Genomic DNA, 20,488 nt, shown 5'->3' on the forward strand with positions numbered 1-20,488 from the left:
CCAGGGACTATAACCAAAAACAGGAAGGTTTAAAATGTCAATGACCTGGCTCAACACAACAGTATTGAACTATTATCACTGATGTATTAACATGTAAGCGATATTTAAAACATGGGTGGTAATCTGATATATTTTTATGCCGGCTACTGTTTGTTATAGGCCTGTATTTCCTGCTTTCTTTACTTGATTCAGTTGTTATTTGTTTGTTCCACTGCTACATGCACTTGACAGATCATGAGTCAATCAATCAAGTTTTTATATTATCAAATACCAATTAAAACCAAGGTTATTGGAAAAAATACTTGAACATACCTCATTGTGGACAGAACTACTTGCAATGACAGAAATCATCTGTTTGTGTAACATGTACTTTTACTATTTTATTTGGTCCATGTCACATCACTTAACATGGAGGAGGTTGGATTTTATGATCTATACTGCAATCAGCCACCGATGAACTTTGGCTTCACTTTTAGGAAGCAGTCACATCATCTTTATGGCCAGCCTATGGTTGAATCTATATTACCACCATAAATAAACTTCACCAAATTCTATATTCAGAGAGGTCCATTAAATCGAATATCAGAATCTATGTTTAGCTCTATTGATCTCACTGTATATCTCAGAGTTGGGTTTAATTGCCAAGCAGGTTTACACATACAAGGAATTTGCTGTGGTGTATTTTTCCAAGTATAAAAATAAAAATTCAAAAGTAGGACACAAATATTGAATATGAAAAGTACTGTAAGCACTATCACTTATCTTATCACTAGTGTAAGATAAGATCAGTCTCTTCCAGAGTTGCTGTGTCAGAGTTTTCTCAGAGTGTGTGTGCTCCTCACCTCAGGGTCAACAGCCTTAAACCTGTAGGGGTCACTAAATGCTGCCACCTAGCGGGTTGGATTAGACATGCGACCTGCGCCAGATGTTTCTCTGGAGGGCGATGGACGTTTCCTTCCTAAAATGAAGCAGCAGTGAAACGATGAAACATTTGAGCTTCAGTTAATCCGACAGACAGATGTGTTGCTATTTGTACCGTGCGCTGCGTTCACTGCTCCATGTAAACTGATGATGCAGAGGGGGGGGCTGTGTCATTGCCATAAACTGTATATTAATATATATAAAATAGATCACAGACCATGAAGTTGTGATGGCTGCTTTGATTTCATTTAGTTTAACCTTTAAAACTCACTTATGTAAAGTAATTGGTAAAAAAAAAAGTGATCGAATAAAAAAATATTAATAAATCCCCCCCCCGTGTTTGTCACAGTGATAACAAGTTAATGACCGATGTGCCCATTATTCCATTATGACTAATGTCCGTGAAGGCAGCACGTGTCACATGACCACAGCACAGCTGACGGACGCTGGGGTAGGCTTGTCCGATGCTAGCCTGCTAGCTGCGTTAGCCGCGTCTGGTAAATCCAGGCAGGAGCAGCCGTGTTTTTTCGCCCTTTCAGACAGAACCAGCCGGGGAGAGATGTTCCACGGGCCATGGGGAGGACATCGCGCATGTGGCCGCGTTTCGTATCCCCTCGTATCGGCAGCTTTTGGTTAGATGTCAATGTCACAGTCTGGAGCTAGGGCTGTGTAGTTAGCTCCGCTAGCCTGTGTCTGGCTAACACAGGGCCAAGGCCAAGCGAGGAAAAAGGGGGGAGGCCGTCGGGTGAGTAAATTTTACCTTAACATCTGATTTTACACGTCGTTTAGGAGCTGTCGTGCGAACCCGCGTCACACACACCAGCCTGCGGGTCTGACAGCTGCTCAAATGAGGTTTACTGCTGGAGAGACAAACGGAGTCTTTGTCTGCGGCTGCACATTAACAACGCTACACAGATCATCTGTGTTTGGGCCGAAAGTGGTGGTGACAGTTAAAATGTTTATCATGTCATGTAAGTGTGAAAGGTAGATCTTCAGAGAGCCTCCTGTCTGAGGTTTTCCTTTCCTGATGTCAAACATGATGATCTGTAGTGTTAACCTTCCTCAGTCTGAAGACGCATTCAAATCGCTGTCACAGTTCCGTGGTTTGTTTTTGTTTGACCGCCAAAGCCTTTAAACTCAGCCAATGTGTTTTTAAGCTCACATGTTGTCTATCATATTTCCAAGGAAGTCTCAGGAGTGTGTTGATAACTTCAGTCTGGACGCAGTCTACCATAGCAGTGGTAGTAAACAGTAAACAATGTGTTCCTGTCAAGGCCCCCTCTGCTCCAAGCTCTACCCAAAATGTCACAATTTTCTCACCATCTAGTAATGTGATGTGTTTATTTACTAACAAAGTAAAGTACTAACAAAGTGCTGTCATCATTTCCTGATTTACTGAAACATGTGAACAAACCAACCAACAAGCAAAACGACAGAGGTGGCATAAACAAACAAGTATCAACTCAAAGAAATCTAAAAAAGACCTGCGGACCTTGAAATTTTCCAAAAGAAAATAAGTATAGCACAGTTTTATGATGTCATGTAATATGGCATCATGAGACTTGTAAAGAATCTCATGAGAGGCTCACACTGTGTAACATCATGTTCCTATGCTTCCACTTCACTCATACTTTGTGTCCTGTTTATCTCCAACAGGCATTTTCTCTGTAGGTGGTCAGAGGAGGAGAGGAGACAGAACTTGGTTTACAGTTGCCTTCACCATCACTGTCACCCACAGTTGAGCCATGTCGTCTTCAGGGTGCTGCCACCTACCCGGCTCCCTTTGTGATTACTCTGGGAACGCTGAATCAGACGCCTCCAAGGATTCGGAGGAGTCTGATTCTACTGCCCAGGCCCAGTACATTGCCAAGGTTACGGCTAAAGATGGCCGCCCACTCTCCACTGTTGTCAAAGCGGTGAGCTTGCAGAGGTAAGAGAGGGAGGAACTCACTGGGGGCCCAATGATTCTACTCTAATTTAATTGCGCGCCGCTTAATCATCATATCATTGCTCCCCTCTGCTTTCCTGTCTCTCTGCACAGTGATGTGGGCATGTGTCGGATTTGTCACGAGGGAGCTGGAGGAGAGACGCTGCTCTCACCCTGCGACTGCACTGGCACACTGGGTAAAGTGCACAAGAGCTGCTTGGAGAAGTGGCTGTCCTCCTCCAACACCAGCTACTGTGAGCTCTGTCACACAGAGTTCACTATCGAACGGCGACCACAGCCACTCACACAGGTTAGAGAAGTTCTACTTTGTGTAGTAGTAACCGAGTTGTAGTAAAGTTCATTTTCAGATAAACTAATGATTTTTTCACTTTTCTCTCGCTCAGTGGCTGAAGGACCCCGGCCCTCGCAGTGAGAAGCGCACGCTGCTCTGCGACATGGCCTGCTTCCTTCTCATCACGCCCCTGGCAGCCATCTCTGGCTGGCTGTGTCTGAGGGGAGCCCAGGACCACCTGCAGCTGAAGAGCAGACTCGAGGCCGTCGGCCTCATCGCTCTCACCATCGCTCTGTTCACCATCTACATCCTCTGGACACTGGTAACCAATCACTAAATTACATTCCTGTAACTTAAAAAAATGGTTTCTTGACTTTTTACAGAAGCTGGAGGGAATAATACTTGAGAAGGCATCTTCAGATAATTCACTTTTTGAGATGATCTGTTAAAAGTCAATGGCCTGGAGCTTGTATAGTCAAAAATTAATTTATGCTTAAATGGTTGGAATAGTGTCATCATGATGTTATATAGTGTAGTAAAGCATGTTGTAGCAAATTACATAGAACATAACATTAGAGACATGATTCACTGTGTATTTGTGTTAACTAATCATCTATCATCATGTGGTATAAAAGTCGGCATTACCTGACTGGGGTATTTACGACCCACATGCAGGGTTTGCAATACTGCTCTGATGCTTCTCATCTTGATTTAATTACTTGAATGTGGAAAACTATCATGAACAGACACAGGACACCAGCCACACAGATTTATGTTCTGCTGCTTATTATTGTAGTAATTGTGTTATTTTGTTCTGGTCCCAGTGTGATTGAGAATAGTAAGAACTGTCTTTTCTTCTTTATCTGAACCTAACTGGATCATATCCTTTAAAAGTAGGATGTGCAGTCAATCTGAAATCTTACGCAGAAAACCAGCCCTTTTAATCTTCAGCAAAAGAACCATAAAAATGAAAAACTGTCCAAGATTAGAATTTCTTCTTTTAGATTCTGAGCACCTGTCAAGCAGCAACTCCAGCATTTAATCCCTATCCTGCATTCGTACTACTCGGTCTCAGATATCTGGGTATCAGTCAATTGATGTCTGTCTTTCTCTCCTTCATCACCACCCGTCTCTCCCCCTCCACCTCCATTCTATCTCAGGTGTCCTTTCGCTATCACTGTCAGTTGTACTCTGAGTGGAGGAGGACCAATCAGAAAGTGCGCCTGCTCATGCCTGACATGAAGGGGGCACACACCACCCAGCGTTCGGTGCCGACCAAGTCGACCAAGAAAATGACTGATGAGACCATCGTATGAGTGCGGAGCAGCGGCGAGAGGAATATTTAAAAAAAAAAGATGCCCGCGGAAGCACTCTCTAAAAAACAAAATTAATCATATTAATGAACTTTTGCACTTCAGTGGACCATTCTGAGAGGGGAGAGCTACTCTCTCCTTCCTTTTTTCTTTTGTTGAAGCACTTGATGTAAACTACTACGGTATTGACCGACCACAGAAGTGGTTTAGGGAAGAACTCATTCCGGAGTCATAGTTTGATGTTGAAACACAGAGTTGTCATCGGACAGCCAGTGCTGGGAATTGAATGACTGAATACATGGACAATGGACTAACCAGCCCAACTGTACATCTGTGACACAAACCTATGAAATACTAAGACACAAGCTAATGTAGCAGGATATAACTGAATCAGCATGCTACTACAGTATAATATGAAACATATTCACACTACCTATAATTCCCCCATGCCCCTTCACAATGTATTTAGCTGTTTTTGAACAATGGGTAGCCAGTAGCCCAGCAGAGGATAATAATCTACAAAAACATGATTGACTATCTGTGAATATTCTTTCTCGACAAGTAGAGGGCCACAGTCGCTCACACGTTCTTGTCTATAATCTGAACCCTTTTAAAATTTCCAGGGAAAGCTTTATCATCGCTGCCTAAATGGTGCCACTCAAATAATTTCTTTTCTTTTTAAACAGCAGCTGAAGCAGTGCACATCGATCACACTTGTCACAGGGTCAGGGAAGATTGTACTATAAGGGACAACACAAACTGTATCTGTTAAACGGCAGCGCTTTAACGTATCAGGACATAGTATTGACATGTGGAAAAGTGTTAACATTCCAATTGGATAGCGTTTCTACTATTGTCATAAAAATGCATTTGCAAACAGCCCTGCTCCACTTGTAAATGCACCATTCATAAATTGAACCACCTAGCAACGAGCAGTAGTAATGACCTACATCACAAAAGATGCAACTTTAAATAGAAGAGAAACAGTGTTCTGAATAGTGAGATTACAGACTTTTATCCTAATAATATAAAACACAGAAATGTATCAAGAGTAGGCTGCTACTCAGTAAAGGTGCAAATCAATTTGTTTTGAGATGTCAATCAATGTATGCAGCATATGCTAAACAAAAGTATTTTGTGTTCTTGTAGTCTTCCTGCTGCATCCCCTGGAAAGTTGGGTTATTGTGCAATAAAACAAGAGGGACTCCTGGATTCAGTCAGTGTGAACTGTGATTTGTCTGGTGGTTTGAGATATTTATTTTTATTGTTTGGGAATATATCTAATCATTGAATGTTGTTTAACAGAATATTTCCTCAAATACTACACTTGTGCACAATTTGGTACTGTGGTATCAATGTATCAATTTAATCTTTTTTATTTTACAAATGAAACGGAAAAGGGTTAGGGTTAGTGGTTAGCGCTGTGACCTCATAGCAAGAAGGTTCCCAGTTTGATTCCTAGTTCGGTGGGAACTGTCTGTGTTGAGTTTCCTCTCCATGTGTGTGGGTGTTCTCCAAGTACTCCAACTTCCTCCCTTGAGCTTAGGTTAATAGGAGACTCTAAATTTACCATGAGCATGAATGGTAGTCTCTCTGTATGTTTGCTGTTAAACGGGTGACCTGTCCAGGGTCCATCAGCCTAGTGGTGAGTAAATAATGAGTGAATTTTCATTTTTGGGTCAACTATCCCTTTAAAGTATATAGCAGTTAAACTGTCACAATAGAAACATGTCACCTATGCACAACAATGTAATGATATAAAACATAAAAATGTATCTTCAGGCTTTAAAAAGTTTGTGGTGTGTATATTCTATGACAACAAAAAAGACCACAGAAACATAATATTGTAAAATTTAATTTCATGGCATTAATATAATGTGCGCAGACAAGCTATCAAAATCAAAACAAACAAAATAATATATTTTACACAAAATGAAATAAGCTTCAGTAGCGTCACAACCACTTTTGAGATGATGAATGGAGGAGGGGAGTCCAAAAACAAGACTGCTGGTACGACTGAAACAGGCAGGATTCAAACCCACGCCTCCAGCATGTGTCAATAACCATCTACCAGGGAGACATCTGGGCTTACAAGACTGTTCTGCTACTATCTCGTGGGTAAATGTGGTAGATACTTACGAGGTACCACCAGTCCTGTTTTTTTGCATTAGGATGTAGCAGATTGTACCTGGGGCCGATTACTATTTGAAATCAATTCAAACACTTTGTTTTGGGATTGATCGATTATGGAGTAATGGAGGTGACACCACTGATCTACGAGGTGCAGACTCAGACGACATCGCAACCCAGGCAGATGGAAGCACACAAACACTGTGGATTTCAATTAATAATCGACCCAGGTGAGGAGGGATGGTTGCCATGTGTTACAGGTTCTGACAGCACTGCAGTTTGTTCCCCCTCTGGCCGTCCGTGGTTGGTGGCACGCTGATGTCCACCACGTTGTTTCCCGGGGACTCGTCGTGGGCAGACCGCTCGGCAATCTGTTTCTGCGAGACGATGCGGTAGATTTCTGTTGATGAAACAGAGGAAAACAAACAGATCAGACTCTTTGAGTCCAAATTGTGGTTAAGATCTTCATACAGGATTAGCTTTTTAACCACATTATCTAAAACTGAAACTAGTTTAAACTACTAGGCAGGGTAGCAATAACCTACTTCCTACTTGGTACAGCAACACATCCAAACAAACACAAATACCTACGTCAATGCTGAAAACCTGTGGTGATGACGAGGTAGGTCAAACGACAAATAAGAACTTCTCACAGTAAGAGGAAGTTACCATTACAACACATTTGAGTATAAATAAATCCAAGAAGACATGCAAAGTCAGGATATTCTACTGACATTTCCCAGAGGGGCTGCATGTGACAACACAAATGTCTGAGTCAGTTGCTCCTGACAATCTTTTGCTTTTCTAGCCATCCCTCTAGTTAAAGCTCTGGATAATGTCCAAATGAGTCCATGTGAGAATACAGCAGGAAATGTCAAACAAAAAAGATTAAAAATATCCCAGTATAATAAAGAGAGTTTCAATCAGATAGAAGACACCAACAAAGAGGTCAACTTGGAAAGAGAACAAGATTCAAGAGATTTTTCATTCATACATTATGTCCTGCCTCCTGCATCAAGGCAAAGTCCAAAGGATGTCCAATTGTCTGGACACTTTGGACAGTTCATGTCTGATGTTAAACCAAAATGAACTATTAGCTCTGCTTGTTAGCATACCTGTTAGGATGTTCTTGAAGGCTTCTTCAACATTTGTGGAGTCCAATGCTGAAGTTTCTATGAATGACAGATTGTTCTTCTCTTTGTGGTAAGAAAGAAAACACAAATTTATAGCAGTCAGAGAAGAAAACACAGTGTTTTCTTGTCACCTTTAGAAAAACAGTGAAGTAATATTTCTGTTATTCTCTCTTCAAATTCACAAGACAGACAGACCATGAAGAAGTGAGTTTGAAATGGAGCTAACAAAACACTTTGTTGACCCCTGAGGCAGATTTAAGTTGTTACAGCACCACAGGCAAAGACGCAGATGCATCAAACATCTGTAAAAAAAACACTAATGTTTCCTCATATTCCAAATGAACCTTCCTGTGTCTTCTTCTAAGTTTCTATACCTGCGAAGGCCCGGGCCTCATCTGTTGGCACGGCCCTGAGGTGGCGCAGGTCACTCTTGTTGCCGACCAGCATGATGACGATATTGTTGTCGGCGTGGTCCCTCAGCTCCTTCAGCCAGCGCTCCACGTTCTCATAGGTCAGGTGTTTGGCTATGTCATAGACTAAGAGTGCCCCCACCGCCCCTCTGTAGTATCTGTAACCAGACCAGGAGATTGTGAGCTTTAGCAGGAAAATCAGTGTTTCTATCATTTCATCTGACCATTTGTTTTTTTTTGTTTGTAGTTGTACAAAACTGCATTCCATCAAATGAAAAATACTGGATGTCACATCATCACATCACATGATGTTCACAAATATGTTGTGTCTTATTCTGCCAAATGATTATTTAAAAAGTCAATATATGATGATCATGTTAAAAGAAAAAGCTCCAGACAGAAATTAAACGAAGTTTGTGGTGTGGTTGTGTCCTAAGAAATTTAAAGGTTCAGTGTGTAGAATTTAGGGACATCTAGTGGTGAAATTTCAGGTTGCAAGACTACTGTAAAAAACATGGTGGCCTCCGTGGAGAGGACTTGCTCCGGATGTAAATAGAAAGTATTTAAATATTAAAATTTAAATGAATGATAAGAAGTCAGCTTTGTTTCTTAATCTTCACTTGTGTATTGATGCTGCTACTCTGATTTCTTCAAACCACCAGCTAACACCTTCTTCATCTGTGACCATGCTTCTTATTTAAAAAGTACCATCTTCCTCTTTAACTGGCTGTTGCTGAACACAGCCACATTAGAAGTGGCCTTCAGGATTGGGTATAACTGCATTGCTGAACTGTTTCCCCACACAAGAGGGGTGTTGGGTGACAGGCAAACTATCTGCACCGCACACAGATGGACTCACGCAGAGGTGATGGCTCTGTAGCGCTCCTGTCCCGCCGTATCCCAGATCTGAGCCTTTATCGTCTTGCCATCCACCTGAATGCTGCGCGTGGCGAACTCCACCCCGATGGTGCTCTTGCTCTCGAGGTTGAACTCGTTCCGTGTGAATCGAGAGAGCAGGTTGCTCTTCCCTACGCCCGAGTCCCCGATTAACACGACTGTGGGGAGAGAGAGAAGCAGACAGGCAGGGGTGAGATGAGATAAGTGTGTGCGTTCTGCTGTATGTGTGATTGAAAGGGCCTTTTGTATTTATAGATCCAAGAAATGATGATATTGCATAAAGAAGTGCCCCTAAATGTTGGTTACAAAAGAACACAGGGGCTTCGTGTTTGTGTGTGTCAGATGATTTATGGGATATGAAAAACACACACTTCTAAAGGAAATAACAAAATACAAGGCTTGAATCAATATATAACCTCAGTGTTACAAGTCAAAGCTCTGGTCCTGTTTAATCTTAAATTCAGTTCAACTCGTGGATCCACGTAAAGAATCATTTATCAACACAACAGTAAGGCCTCACAATATATCAAAAACAATGTGGGACATGGTGACAAACACAGGCCTGTACTGCGGCACTCCCTCAAAAACCCATAATTCATGTGTGCTGTAATGAACTAAATGATCTGTATAACTCCTGCTAGATTTGACCTGAGGGCTCCACAGAAAATTCACTGACTCAGCAACCATTCTTTGGGATGAAGCGTTCTGCATATCCACCATATTTTGGGTGTGACTGTAGAGAACGACTTACATAAAGAAAAATCATCTATTTGTAACCAACTGCACAAGAGAAACACAACATATATTCAACTTAAGCCACTGGAAATATCTCAAACTAGATTTAAAGCATTTGGGAGCCTAAATGATCAACTAAAGAGGTGGTTTAGTCTCTTACGATTCTCTGCAAACTACCAAGAAAAGCTAAATAATGTAGCACAGGGTTTTGGTTATCTTTTTTCCACAGAGCAGAATCTGCTCATAGCGCTGATATACACAGACATGAAAGGTTTTATTCTATAGACAAAACTAAGCAGAAATGATAATTTTTGAACTCAAAGTCTACGTTTGTTTTTGTTGTTGTTCTGTTATAATAAGGTTTATTGTTAAATAAAACAATAAAGACATAAAGTATCAAGCCTCATTTACTTGTCTTTGACAAAGTTTGATAACATCATCTTAAGAATGATTGCCAACTTATTTTAAATATATAACAGCCGATGTTTGTGATGGCATTCTTTTGCTCCCTACAAAATCTGCATCAGTCGGGTTTCAATCTTTAAAATGTATAAGCTTGACCTTTCACGATTTCAGAGAGTGAACTGCTGAAACCTTTCTGAAAACACTGTAGACGGAGAGATTCACTGTGTATGTACAGGGAAGAGCTGCAGGAAGTTGACGCCAACATTATAAATAAGAAAACAGCTGCAAATACTTCAAGTTGACCACAAAGTCTCTGTGGAGCAGCAGCAGTGGGGCTGAACAGCTACTTTTCAGCATCCATTGTATAACCAGACAACAACAGTTCTCCAGGCCTGGTCTGAAGCTGTGGTAAATGAGTCATGGGAGGAGAAGTGATTGATCAGGCCTCTTGGAGCAGGAGCAGTGCTGGTGTCAGGACCTCAGGAGGCTGCTGCTGATCACAGCACAGCAGAGAGAGCTGAAGCTTTCTTCTTTTTGTTTTTCTCTACTCTGTCTCTCTCTCCCTCCCTCCATCCGCAAGAGGAAATAGAGTCGAACTTTGTCCCTGTCGACATGGTGCTGTTTCGGGCTGCAGGAAGCTGATAACAGTCTCCATCAAATCCTGAATCGACAGTTTCAGGGCCGCCTTGCCCTTCCTGTTCCAGCCGGGAACACACAGACGATGGCTCGGGCAGAGGGAGAGGTACAGAGACACAGGGAGGAGGAAGGAGAGAGAGAGAGAGCCTCCGGCAGATGCCCTATTCATCCCACAGAGGATACTTTGTTACATCTAAATGGCCTTTTGGCTCCTGCAGGCCCAGGATGTTAATGTGCCCAAGGAGCTGATATCACGATCACAGGGAGGCTTTCTGGATCCAAACATGGACCTGAGTCCGGTGCAGGCCCAAGTCTATGATCCTCACAGTAACACCATAAACTACTCTGAGTTATGAGTTGCTGCATCTCCTGTGTGAATAAGAGCTGTGTGATCTGAGGATGGAGCTTATTGATCAGAGGAGGAGGAGAATAACAGGCCTTCAATCAGCCACGCGAGGAGGAAAACACCAAATTTCAGGAGATACATGAGTCAAATACTGCTGTGTGAGTTGATGAAAGTTTAATAATGAAAGATGAAGAACGCTGACAGGGTGTTGCTTCCTCTGCACCTATGAATACAGCTGCAGGCGGTTTAATGTCACAATGACACCATTATGTTGCAATAACCGAGTATAAGCTCCTGGGAAACACATTAGTTATGTTTTCCTTAGAATAAAACACACATGTGGTGAGCGACAACGACACAACAGGAGATTTACACAGCACAGCTCTGTCGGTATGAGACTGAGCAGAGGGGGGAATGCATTGCAGTCATCTTTTTTTTTTTTTCTTTACCTTTGAACAAGAAATCGTACTCATCGTCTCGGTTCCCCATTCTAGACGAGGCCGCTCCGACGCTGCTCTGCTCCGGGAGAGGATGTGCGGAGGAGTGCGGCTGTGGACGGTCGTTGTGCGTCAGGAGAATCAAAATAAAGGTGAATGTTTGCGCTGGGAGTCTGCGCCAGTGTCTGCTGTCAGGGGCGAGCTGCAACTCTGCAGAGGGAGGGGAGGAGTCCCTGCGCCTCACATACCTGCCACAGGGGGCGCTCTTTACTGACCTGCCTGTACCATTCAGCTGCGTGGACCCACATTCTGACACATTGTCTTCATACTGAGGTTCTCAATGGAGAGAATAAGGTCAGGGCTCACATGAAGGGGTGTTTGCATCACAAAGCATTTTATGTATCTCTTAAAAACTTACTTCCACCAAATGGCTTTGCTTGATTTTCTTTTTGATTAGTCCACAAATGTTTTATTTTATCTTTTCTTTACCATTAATTATGTTGTATTATTCTATTTTTTGTACTTGCATCACCTCATTAGCTGAATTTGTTTAGATGATATTGTATTTTTTCAGTTTTTTTTGTTTTCATTCGTCCTCTTTGTGAGGCATGGTGGATTGGAAAACACCTATATAAATACATTTATTATTTATTTATTATTATTAGGTTTTTTTTCAATTACATTTTTTTCCAATGTCCTTCTGTTTCAAATATGTTATATATAATTTTGTTGCTGCTTTCATGGTATTGTTTTATTTATGTAAAGCACTTTGTGAAAGAATGAAGATGACAATAAAAAATAAAAAATGGTAAGTAATCCCAACAATTTTTACTTGATTTAAGACTGTAGAATAACATCTAGTATAAACACTAAAATAAAGCACCAGTAAACTAGTATAAAACATGGAAACAATATGAAAGGGGAAAGGCTACACAAAACATTACATGATTCAAAAGAAATATGAAAAAACTAAAATACATGCAGAATTATTAAGATCACTTCTTTGTTTTATTACAATTTGAAAATGTACACTTATAACAGCAATTATCAAAACTCATTCAATAAGATAAACTTGTATGTATCACTAGAGCAAACAAAGTCTTGAAATATTGTAAAATAATTTACCATATCATTTAATTACTCTTTTATTTGAAGGCTGATTTCCCTGCAGGAGTCTGCGCTGACAGCTGGCTCCGCCCCTAGCCCCCTCAGCTCTGCTCCTATTGGTGGAGCGGGCGGTCAGCTGGTGCAGGGTTGAAGCACGTGGAGCTCCGTGCACTTCAGGATCAAGATGGCAGCCTCCGTGTGTCGGTGCTACGAGGTGAGTCCATTCATGTCCTTCAGTGCACAGAGAGCTGAGGCGATCAGGCACAGACCGAGAGTACTGTCGGTGTTTAACCGTCCGGATGTGCGGAGGTGATACCTGCAGCGCGTGTCGACTCACTGCAGATGTGGAGCGAGAGGTTCCGTCAGTAGAGGCCCGCTGTCATCAGCAGCACGACAGATAGAAACGTCTGAATTTAAGTTTTAATTTGAGTTATATTTATATTTGGTTTACATGTCAACCGTTTACATTCGTGCATGTGGACAGATCCAGAAACATCGATCCAGTGACCAGTTCTAACACACATCAGGTGTAAAAGGCTTTATTAGCACAGTACAGCAGCACATCTCTTGTACAGCGCATTCTGACTGGTACTTTAAACTGTCTTCTCTATGTAAATTATGTTTTTATTACTGAATCGCTGATTTACGAACATTGTGCACCCTAAATGCAGCTTAAATACAGTGACAGACCTGTGCACTGCTGTCACATTACTCAACATGAGCAACATAATCTGTAATATTTGGATATTGTAGGGTCACAGTTTTGTTTTAATGTTGTTCTGTTACCTGCTTTGTTTTATTTTACTGCTGAGTATGATCTGGCTTTTCTATGATCTGCTTTCTATGCACTTTGATAAAGTGAGGCACCTTGTTACTCTGGTTTTTAAAGGTCAACTTTTTATTTTATTATTTAGTAACACACATTAAACATTCATGTTAAAAACACTAGCAGTGTCAACACAGCTGAGATTGATACTGGAGCCACCGAATCTGAAGGGTTAGAAACTTGGATCTTGTAGTTTCTCACTTACAATGATGAAATGTTACCACTCATGAGTCAATCCGTGACACATGGGGCTGCAGACAAATCAAAAGCCGCATGAACTGAGAAGCATTACAAATACAGACATGTTGACTGCGTTCATTTGCAGAGTTGGATTGTTTTTCAGATTAGATTGCAAAAAACAACAACTGCTGCTTGTTGTCAGAGCTGATGTTTGTTACAGTGACTTTCTCTTCCTCATTGCAGCTGGTTGGCAGACGTGCTCTGGCCCTCTGCTCCCGCTCCCCGGTCTCCTCAGTGTGGAGAGAAGATGTGCTCAGGCTACACAGGAGCCCAGCTGCAGCTCTGCAGGTACACACTGACATCTTCCAATCACCTTAACAACTTCAATAACCATTGTATTATTATGAATAAAAAACGAGTTGTTGTTTCACTAACTTTAGACATTGATTTTACTCCAAAGATGTATTTATTTTAAAGAAAGGCTTTCCGGCTGCAACCTGTGGATGATCTTTTCACTTCTTGTCTGTTCTACTCTCTGCTTGTGTCATTAGGTGCGATATGCATCAGGACGTAAAGGTTTCCTGGGGGAGTTTGTGGATAACCTTCGTCAGGAGTTCGGTAAGAATCAGGAGATGAAGGAGAACATAAAGAAGTTCAGGGAAGAGGCCAAGAGGCTTGAAGAGTCGGACGCTCTCCAACAGGCCCGCAAGAAATATGTAAGAACATTTTTACCATACATGTCATCTTTTATTTAACATCGAATTTATCTGCATTAACCAGGATTTGTTGGACGTTTCTTGCAACATTCACTCATTTGTTTTCTTTGTGGTTGTCACCTTTTTCTGTCTGTCTCTTTCTTTCTTTCTTTTTTCTTTCAATAGAAAACTATTGAAGCTGAGACAGTGAAGACTTCAGAGGTGTTTAAGAAAACGTTTGGCTCCCTGTCAGAAACTGTCAAAGAGGTAAACTATTATTTCCTCACAATAACAATAAAACAGTTGAACCTCTATACCGTTTACATATCGTTAACATAGTGAACTGATTGTTTTCTTAAGATTCATACGTATAAATCCAGTATGTATGAAACAAAATCAAGAAATGCTCAATTTATTATATTTCTGATTCTATTATACATTCTGAAAATCTTGCACTTCTGTCTTATTATTATTAACTGCATTTTCTTCAGTATAAAAATGTTGAAGTGTTAGATGTACTTTTAATGGTGGGATAAACTTGCCTATTCACCCTCTGAAGGACTCGTGTACTGTTCTGTCACTGTGACTGTAGGGTATTGAGGAGGTGAGTCGCACTGACATCGGGAAGAAGATTAAGGAAGGTGTGGAGGAAGCAGCCAGGACGGCCATGCACTCTGCAGAGTCTGTGACCAAAGGAGGAGAAAAACTGGGCAGGACCAGTGCATTCAGAGCCATCTCACAGGTTAGTGATGAAGATGACAAGAACTGTAGCACTGGTGGCAAAGCATCTTATTTTATCGTCATCTCACTTTGTATCCTGTTACATATGCAACATTTACACATTCACAGTTTGTTATAAGACTGTGACTCGACAGCACAGTGGTAAAATCTAGTATATATTTTAAATAATATTTCCAAACATTTGAATTTAGGTTTTACACATATGTAGAACGAGTTACAGTCAGAGTGTGTCCTCTGAGCAGGGTGTGGAAACCATGAAGAAGGAGATAGATGTCGGTGATGCCGGCCCGTACAGAGCCCCCCCCCAGCTGAGGAAGAGAAGCGACTTCTCCTCTAAAGGAGCAAATGCAGACGACAGAGTGTTTGAGGCCAATGAGTGAGTTGGAAAATATTTTCAACACTACTGTCTTATAAGAGCATCACATCCTATAATAATGACACCAATCTGTAATAATGTGAGTGAGCTGTGTGTTCCAGAGAGGACATGGGTGTGGTCCTCCACAAGGATTCAAAGTGGTACCAGCAGTGGAAGGACTTCAAGGACAATAACGCAGTTTTTAACAGTAAGAAAATCCACTGGATTTATCAGTGTAGATTCTGTGAAATTACTGTTGTATAATACATCACCTACATTAAGCACATGTGTACTTTCCTTTAAAGGCAGCAGGTGGCAGTAGATTATTTGTGGTAGATGGAATAATCTCATGTAGATCAGGGAACAGGTGAGAGGCCTGTGTCCCCTTAACTGTGTAGGATTTATTTATACAACTCAAAAAAGAGCGGTGTATATATTTTGATAAATAATATGTCCTCATGTCCTTTCTGTTTTCTTCAGGATTCTTTGAGATGAAGATGAAATATGATGAAAGTGAAAACAGCCTCATCAGAGCATCCAGAGCTGTAACTGACAGAGTCACTGGTTTTCTAGGTAATGCTACTCTATCCTTGAATTCACAAATTTACAAAAACCTTACCTATGATTATCCTGGCTAATATAAACTTTTATATGATCAACATGAGCAAACTGTAAAAAGAAATGGTCCATGTTGTGGCCATAGTCTGGTTTTAGATAAATATTTACCATGCTGCACACCGGTAGTGATGTTTTTTGTCAAGCTGCAAGTTTGCCAGACCTGAGCAACCATAGCAACAGAAACCCAATTTGCTACAGCGATTAGAAGTAATGTGGAGACACTGAGAACCAGTCCCAGAGAAGTTTCTAATGCTGGAGATCAAAAATAAAAAAGCTCTGCATTCAGTGGAAGAAGTGATCCCTCTGTTGCTGCCTCTGCTGATGTTGTTTGTGTTGGTTTTTCCAGGTGGTCTTTTCTCCAAGACAGAAATGTCAGAGGTGCTAACAGAGATCCTGAAGGCAGACCCCAACTTTGACAAAGACTGTTTCCTCAAACAGTGTGAGAAAGACATCATCCCGAATATACTGGAGGTAGACACACTCTGCTGCTCTCTCTCTGTGTCTCTGTGTCTCTCTCTCTGTATAAATGCAGCTCTACATAACATTCATAACTCGTGTTTTCAGTCAGAATTATAAATAGATTTCAAAGCAAGGAAATAGAAAACTGACTGAAATTCTCAATGGCAGGAAACTCTCTTTGAACAGAATGGTTTGTACTCCAAAGTCACAGAATAAAAACTATTGATGGTGTTTTGCATGCATAGATGAAACAAGAATTTAAAAAAAAAATAGCTGGAGCAGACTACAACAACCATTTATAACCACTGTCCCTTCTGCAGGCGATGATCCGTGGAGAGCTGGAAGTATTGAAGGACTGGTGCTATGAAGCTGTAAGTGATTTTTCACTTCCACATCTACACTTCACAAAAAATAACTGATGTGTTGCTCCATCCGTTTCCGTTTGTACACAAGTCTGTCATGTGTTGTCTTGTTCCTGTCCTCAGACGTACAGTCAGCTGGCCCACCCCATCCAACAGGCCCGAGCGCTCGGGCTGCTCCTCCACTCCAAAATCCTTGATATTGATAATATAGATGTAAGTGCTTCTACATCCACTCTGTGTCAAACTGTACTGAGGTCTCGGATATCCCAAATAATACCTGTTGTTATCTTTTCTTCACTTTTTCAAAAAATCTTTGTAAAATGTTTTCTTCTCCTTTAATTAGTTTTCTCCTTTTCCCTCCCTGTCCTGTAGTTAGCAATGGGTAAGATGATGGACCAGGGCCCAGTGTTGATCATCACCTTCCAGGCCCAGGTCGTCATGGTGATCCGTAGCCCCAAAGGAGACATTGTGGAGGGAGATCCGGTCAGTCAACTCACAACTGCTGCACCAGAATCGTGAATCTAATAGAAATAATGAGTCATTTCAAGGAGAGCAACTATATCAGCACTCTGCAACCTTGTTCACATCCATTTTTATTACTCTGAATTTCCCAGGCTTGATAAAGCAGCACCTTCTGGCTGGTTCCACTTCATGCAACTGATACATTTGTGTTAATTATTTCTTATAAATATTTAACTACTGCGTATAGTCTTTCTAGTTGCATAATGCATCCTCATTACAATCCAAATCAGAAAGATGCTTAATAAGTTATGGTTGGGCAACGCTGTTATTCTGAAATCTGAATTAAGTCTAGAAGAGCCCTCTGCTCTCCTCCATACTATCTCCTGACCCTGTGCTCCTTTCTTCCCTTAACAGGAGAAGGTGATGAGGATGATGTATGTTTGGGCGTTGTGTCGTGACCAGGAGGAGCTGAACCCCAACGCAGCCTGGAGACTCCTGGACATCTCTGCCTCCAGCACTGAGCAAGTCCTCTAGGAGGAGGAGGGAGGCAGGTGAAAAGGTCCAGCTGGGATCTGAGACCAACTGTGAACAAGGACAGAAGATACAAGGATGTGCCTGGAATACACATACTGACTCATATATTTATTCATCAACATCCAAGGGCAGAGAACGCTGCCGTGTTACACCAGAGACAATATTTGCACACAGTATATTAAGGTACACTCACAAATGTACATGAACAAGGAGATAAACTAACGGTAGAAGATACTTAACATGAATAGAAAACTGTGTGTACAACATGTCTGTGTAGTCTCTTGCGTTGGTTAGCTCCGTGTTTGTGTCTCCAGGATACAAACTGTATTTAAAACATTTTTATTTTGAAAGGGCTGGAACCAACATTTTACCATTTCATTAATTGCTGTAAATATTACTTTAAGCCATTAATTCTCCTGCCAATGTCTGAGAGGGTCTGACAGCAAAACATGGAGAAACTGCACGTCCACAGTCAACTTGACAGGATATCCAGCCCTTTAGTGACACTTCAATCAAACAGTTTCTGGTTGCGTGTTTCCCGTCACAATAGAAACACTCAAAATTTGAGGTGGAATCAAATTACCTGCTTCATTTTTTTTATTACCATTAGCCATGAAAAGAAATCACCAAAAGTATAAATCTAAAGTAATCAATACATTTGCTTTATTCAGCTGAAGATAAGATTGAACCATATAATGATGTAATTGGACCATCCTGTTATGTGTAGCTCTGCTTCATGTACGACGACCAGAGGACCACAAGTAAGCACAGACAGCGTGTCCCTATGTTTGTGTTGAAACACAGTTTATGTTTTTTACAGTTGTGGAACTGATGTACAATGTACAGTCTGTACAGCCTCAGTCAGAAGAAACGTGTCTACATATTAATGAGCCCTTAGATTAATGTAAATATATCAAATGTTGAGGACTGGCTCTTTGTTCGGTACAAATTCACATTCAGCTATTGTCGTCATGGCAGCTTTATTGTTTGCGAATCATTCACCATCTCATGTTGCACATTTCAGCTGTTTGTCTCAATGAACTGTTGTCGTGTTTGTGGCTTTTCAGACATGAGATAAAAAGTTGAATGAATGAGTCTGTACACGTATGTCACTGTAGATTGAAATTCTGATTAATTACAAAATAGAAAGACGTCCATTGTGAAGAGAAGTTGAGCTCCTGATAAATATCAGAATATATTATGAATGAGATCATGGTGTGTGCGTGTTTTTTGATTATTTTTTTATTTGATATGTTCTGTTAATGATTCATGAGTATCGCTGACTGCCAAGTAGGTTATGTTTTCATCAACGTCTGTTTGTTAGTTAATTAGCAGAATGCACACAAACTACTGGACGAATGACTTAGGAGTTCTAAGGATGTTGAATGGGTCAGGAAAAACCTCAATAAACTTTCATGTAGATCTAGATCAGGGGGTGGACCTAGTCCTAGCTCTGTCAGTATAGATATACATTTGGTTACCAAACAGCATCAATGTTATTTTCAGGATCCTGATTTTTTTCATTTGGCAAATTTCTTGTGTCCAATCTTCAGCAAGTCTCACATTGGATGGTTCTGACGGTTACAGTCTGTATTGTTAATTCAATATCCTACTGCTAATTTACTGCAAGCATTTGTTTTACCAAACTGAATGTGTTCATGTATAAGAGTATTTTTATTTCCTCTTGAATGAAATAAAGAAAACAACTAATACTTTGGAGTACATTGGTGTCTGTAGTGGTCTCAGAAATCAGGTTTGTTCTTTTCACATGTTCTTAAGAGAAATTCACTTAAATGTGTAGTGTACATGCATTTTGAAGTTTTCCTCTAAGACTCACGCATTAATCCATCAAACAACTTGTACATTAGTGAATTTTTGATATGACCTAAGAACAAATATATTCATGAGTTTTCTATTTATATATCTGCCGAGTAAAAAGAGCTGTATAATGATCTGCTCCATTCAAGCTTCCTTACGGTCAGCAGCTTTGTATGCATTGTGTGTGTTTTTGCTCACAAGAGAAAATTAAACTCTGCAGCATGTACGTGTGTGTGTGTGTGTGTGTGTGTGTTTGTGTCCTTTGTTTTCTCATTTCAAAACTGACATGCTTTGATAGATGTCCATGGATCCAGCCATAGACGCTGGTTGATAAACCTATGGATTTAGCAGTATAGGGATGATAGATCAGGCTTTAAATAACGCATGCCTGTAGATTCACACATGACCAATATATGTGGGACCTCATCCCACAGCTGTCTGATGTGATGAATGACTGGGGACGTCCTTATACTAACTAACCTCCCTCGATCCTCCAAAGTCCGATCGCTGCTCATGACTCTGACACGCCTGTGTGGACAAACAAAAACTCAGTGAAAGTTCATCTTTTAATAAAGAATGATTATTTAGATTATGCAGAACATTTTCTCTTTACTTTGACTTAACATGTGGGACAAGTTAACAGCCAAGGTAGTGGTGAGAACACCTGGATAAAACTAGGATGGCACAGGTTACCTCGGCCAAAGCCAAACCGTCTCTAATGATTCCAAAATATGCACACTCTTTGATTT

General features: G+C 40.9%; 3 protein-coding genes across 3 annotated transcripts; 2 read left to right on the forward strand and 1 right to left on the reverse strand.

Moving 5' to 3' along the window:
• Nucleotides 1-1,301: 1,301 nt before the first annotated feature.
• Nucleotides 1,302-5,665, forward strand: LOC109644265 (E3 ubiquitin-protein ligase MARCHF2-like). The gene is made up of 5 exons (XM_020109621.2): nucleotides 1,302-1,666; nucleotides 2,578-2,851; nucleotides 2,963-3,158; nucleotides 3,253-3,462; nucleotides 4,301-5,665. The coding sequence occupies exons 2-5, from the start codon at nucleotides 2,667-2,669 to the stop codon at nucleotides 4,454-4,456; spliced, it is 747 nt and encodes a 248-aa protein (XP_019965180.1). The 5' UTR covers nucleotides 1,302-1,666; nucleotides 2,578-2,666; the 3' UTR covers nucleotides 4,457-5,665.
• A 627-nt stretch (nucleotides 5,666-6,292) lies between these two features.
• On the reverse strand, nucleotides 6,293-12,028 carry LOC109644275 (ras-related protein Rab-11B). Its single transcript, XM_020109631.2, has 5 exons — nucleotides 11,595-12,028; nucleotides 8,986-9,181; nucleotides 8,091-8,284; nucleotides 7,699-7,779; nucleotides 6,293-6,983 (listed from the first exon to the last, which is right to left on the reverse strand). The coding sequence occupies exons 1-5, from the start codon at nucleotides 11,632-11,634 to the stop codon at nucleotides 6,838-6,840; spliced, it is 657 nt and encodes a 218-aa protein (XP_019965190.1). The 5' UTR covers nucleotides 11,635-12,028; the 3' UTR covers nucleotides 6,293-6,837.
• Nucleotides 12,029-12,742: 714 nt separating this feature from the next.
• LOC109637010 (mitochondrial import inner membrane translocase subunit TIM44-like) lies at nucleotides 12,743-19,633 on the forward strand. Its single transcript, XM_020099118.2, has 13 exons — nucleotides 12,743-12,903; nucleotides 13,939-14,043; nucleotides 14,247-14,411; nucleotides 14,577-14,657; nucleotides 14,983-15,132; nucleotides 15,374-15,507; nucleotides 15,609-15,694; nucleotides 15,967-16,059; nucleotides 16,451-16,575; nucleotides 16,884-16,934; nucleotides 17,049-17,138; nucleotides 17,298-17,408; nucleotides 17,802-19,633. Exons 1-13 carry the CDS (start codon nucleotides 12,874-12,876, stop codon nucleotides 17,919-17,921), a joined length of 1,341 nt encoding a protein of 446 aa, XP_019954677.1. The 5' UTR covers nucleotides 12,743-12,873; the 3' UTR covers nucleotides 17,922-19,633.
• The last annotated feature ends 855 nt before the right edge of the window (nucleotides 19,634-20,488 follow it).

Source organism: Paralichthys olivaceus, chromosome 16 (assembly GCF_024713975.1).
Source record: "Paralichthys olivaceus isolate ysfri-2021 chromosome 16, ASM2471397v2, whole genome shotgun sequence".
Lineage (NCBI taxonomy): Eukaryota > Metazoa > Chordata > Actinopteri > Pleuronectiformes > Paralichthyidae > Paralichthys > Paralichthys olivaceus.

What these genes read in the sequence shown, in the direction of transcription:
- LOC109644265 (XM_020109621.2), top strand. Translation starts at nt 2,667, where the DNA reads ATGTCGTCTTCAGGGTGCTGCCACCTACCCGGCTCCCTTTGTGATTAC. An exon ending in AAAGCGGTGAGCTTGCAGAG is followed by an intron (nt 2,852 to 2,962) that starts GTAAGAGAGGGA and finishes CTCTCTGCACAG; the next exon opens with TGATGTGGGCATGTGTCGGA. An exon ending in GACCACAGCCACTCACACAG is followed by an intron (nt 3,159 to 3,252) that starts GTTAGAGAAGTT and finishes TCTCTCGCTCAG; the next exon opens with TGGCTGAAGGACCCCGGCCC.
- LOC109637010 (XM_020099118.2), top strand. Translation starts at nt 12,874, where the DNA reads ATGGCAGCCTCCGTGTGTCGGTGCTACGAG. An exon ending in GCCCAGCTGCAGCTCTGCAG is followed by an intron (nt 14,044 to 14,246) that starts GTACACACTGAC and finishes TTGTGTCATTAG; the next exon opens with GTGCGATATGCATCAGGACG. An exon ending in AGGACTGGTGCTATGAAGCT is followed by an intron (nt 16,935 to 17,048) that starts GTAAGTGATTTT and finishes TCCTGTCCTCAG; the next exon opens with ACGTACAGTCAGCTGGCCCA.
- LOC109644275 (XM_020109631.2), bottom strand. Translation starts at nt 11,634, where the DNA reads ATGGGGAACCGAGACGATGAGTACGATTTCTTGTTCAAAG. An exon ending in GTACGATTTCTTGTTCAAAG is followed by an intron (nt 9,182 to 11,594) that starts GTAAAGAAAAAA and finishes CTCTCCCCACAG; the next exon opens with TCGTGTTAATCGGGGACTCG. An exon ending in CTTCAAGAACATCCTAACAG is followed by an intron (nt 6,984 to 7,698) that starts GTATGCTAACAA and finishes TTTCATCAACAG; the next exon opens with AAATCTACCGCATCGTCTCG.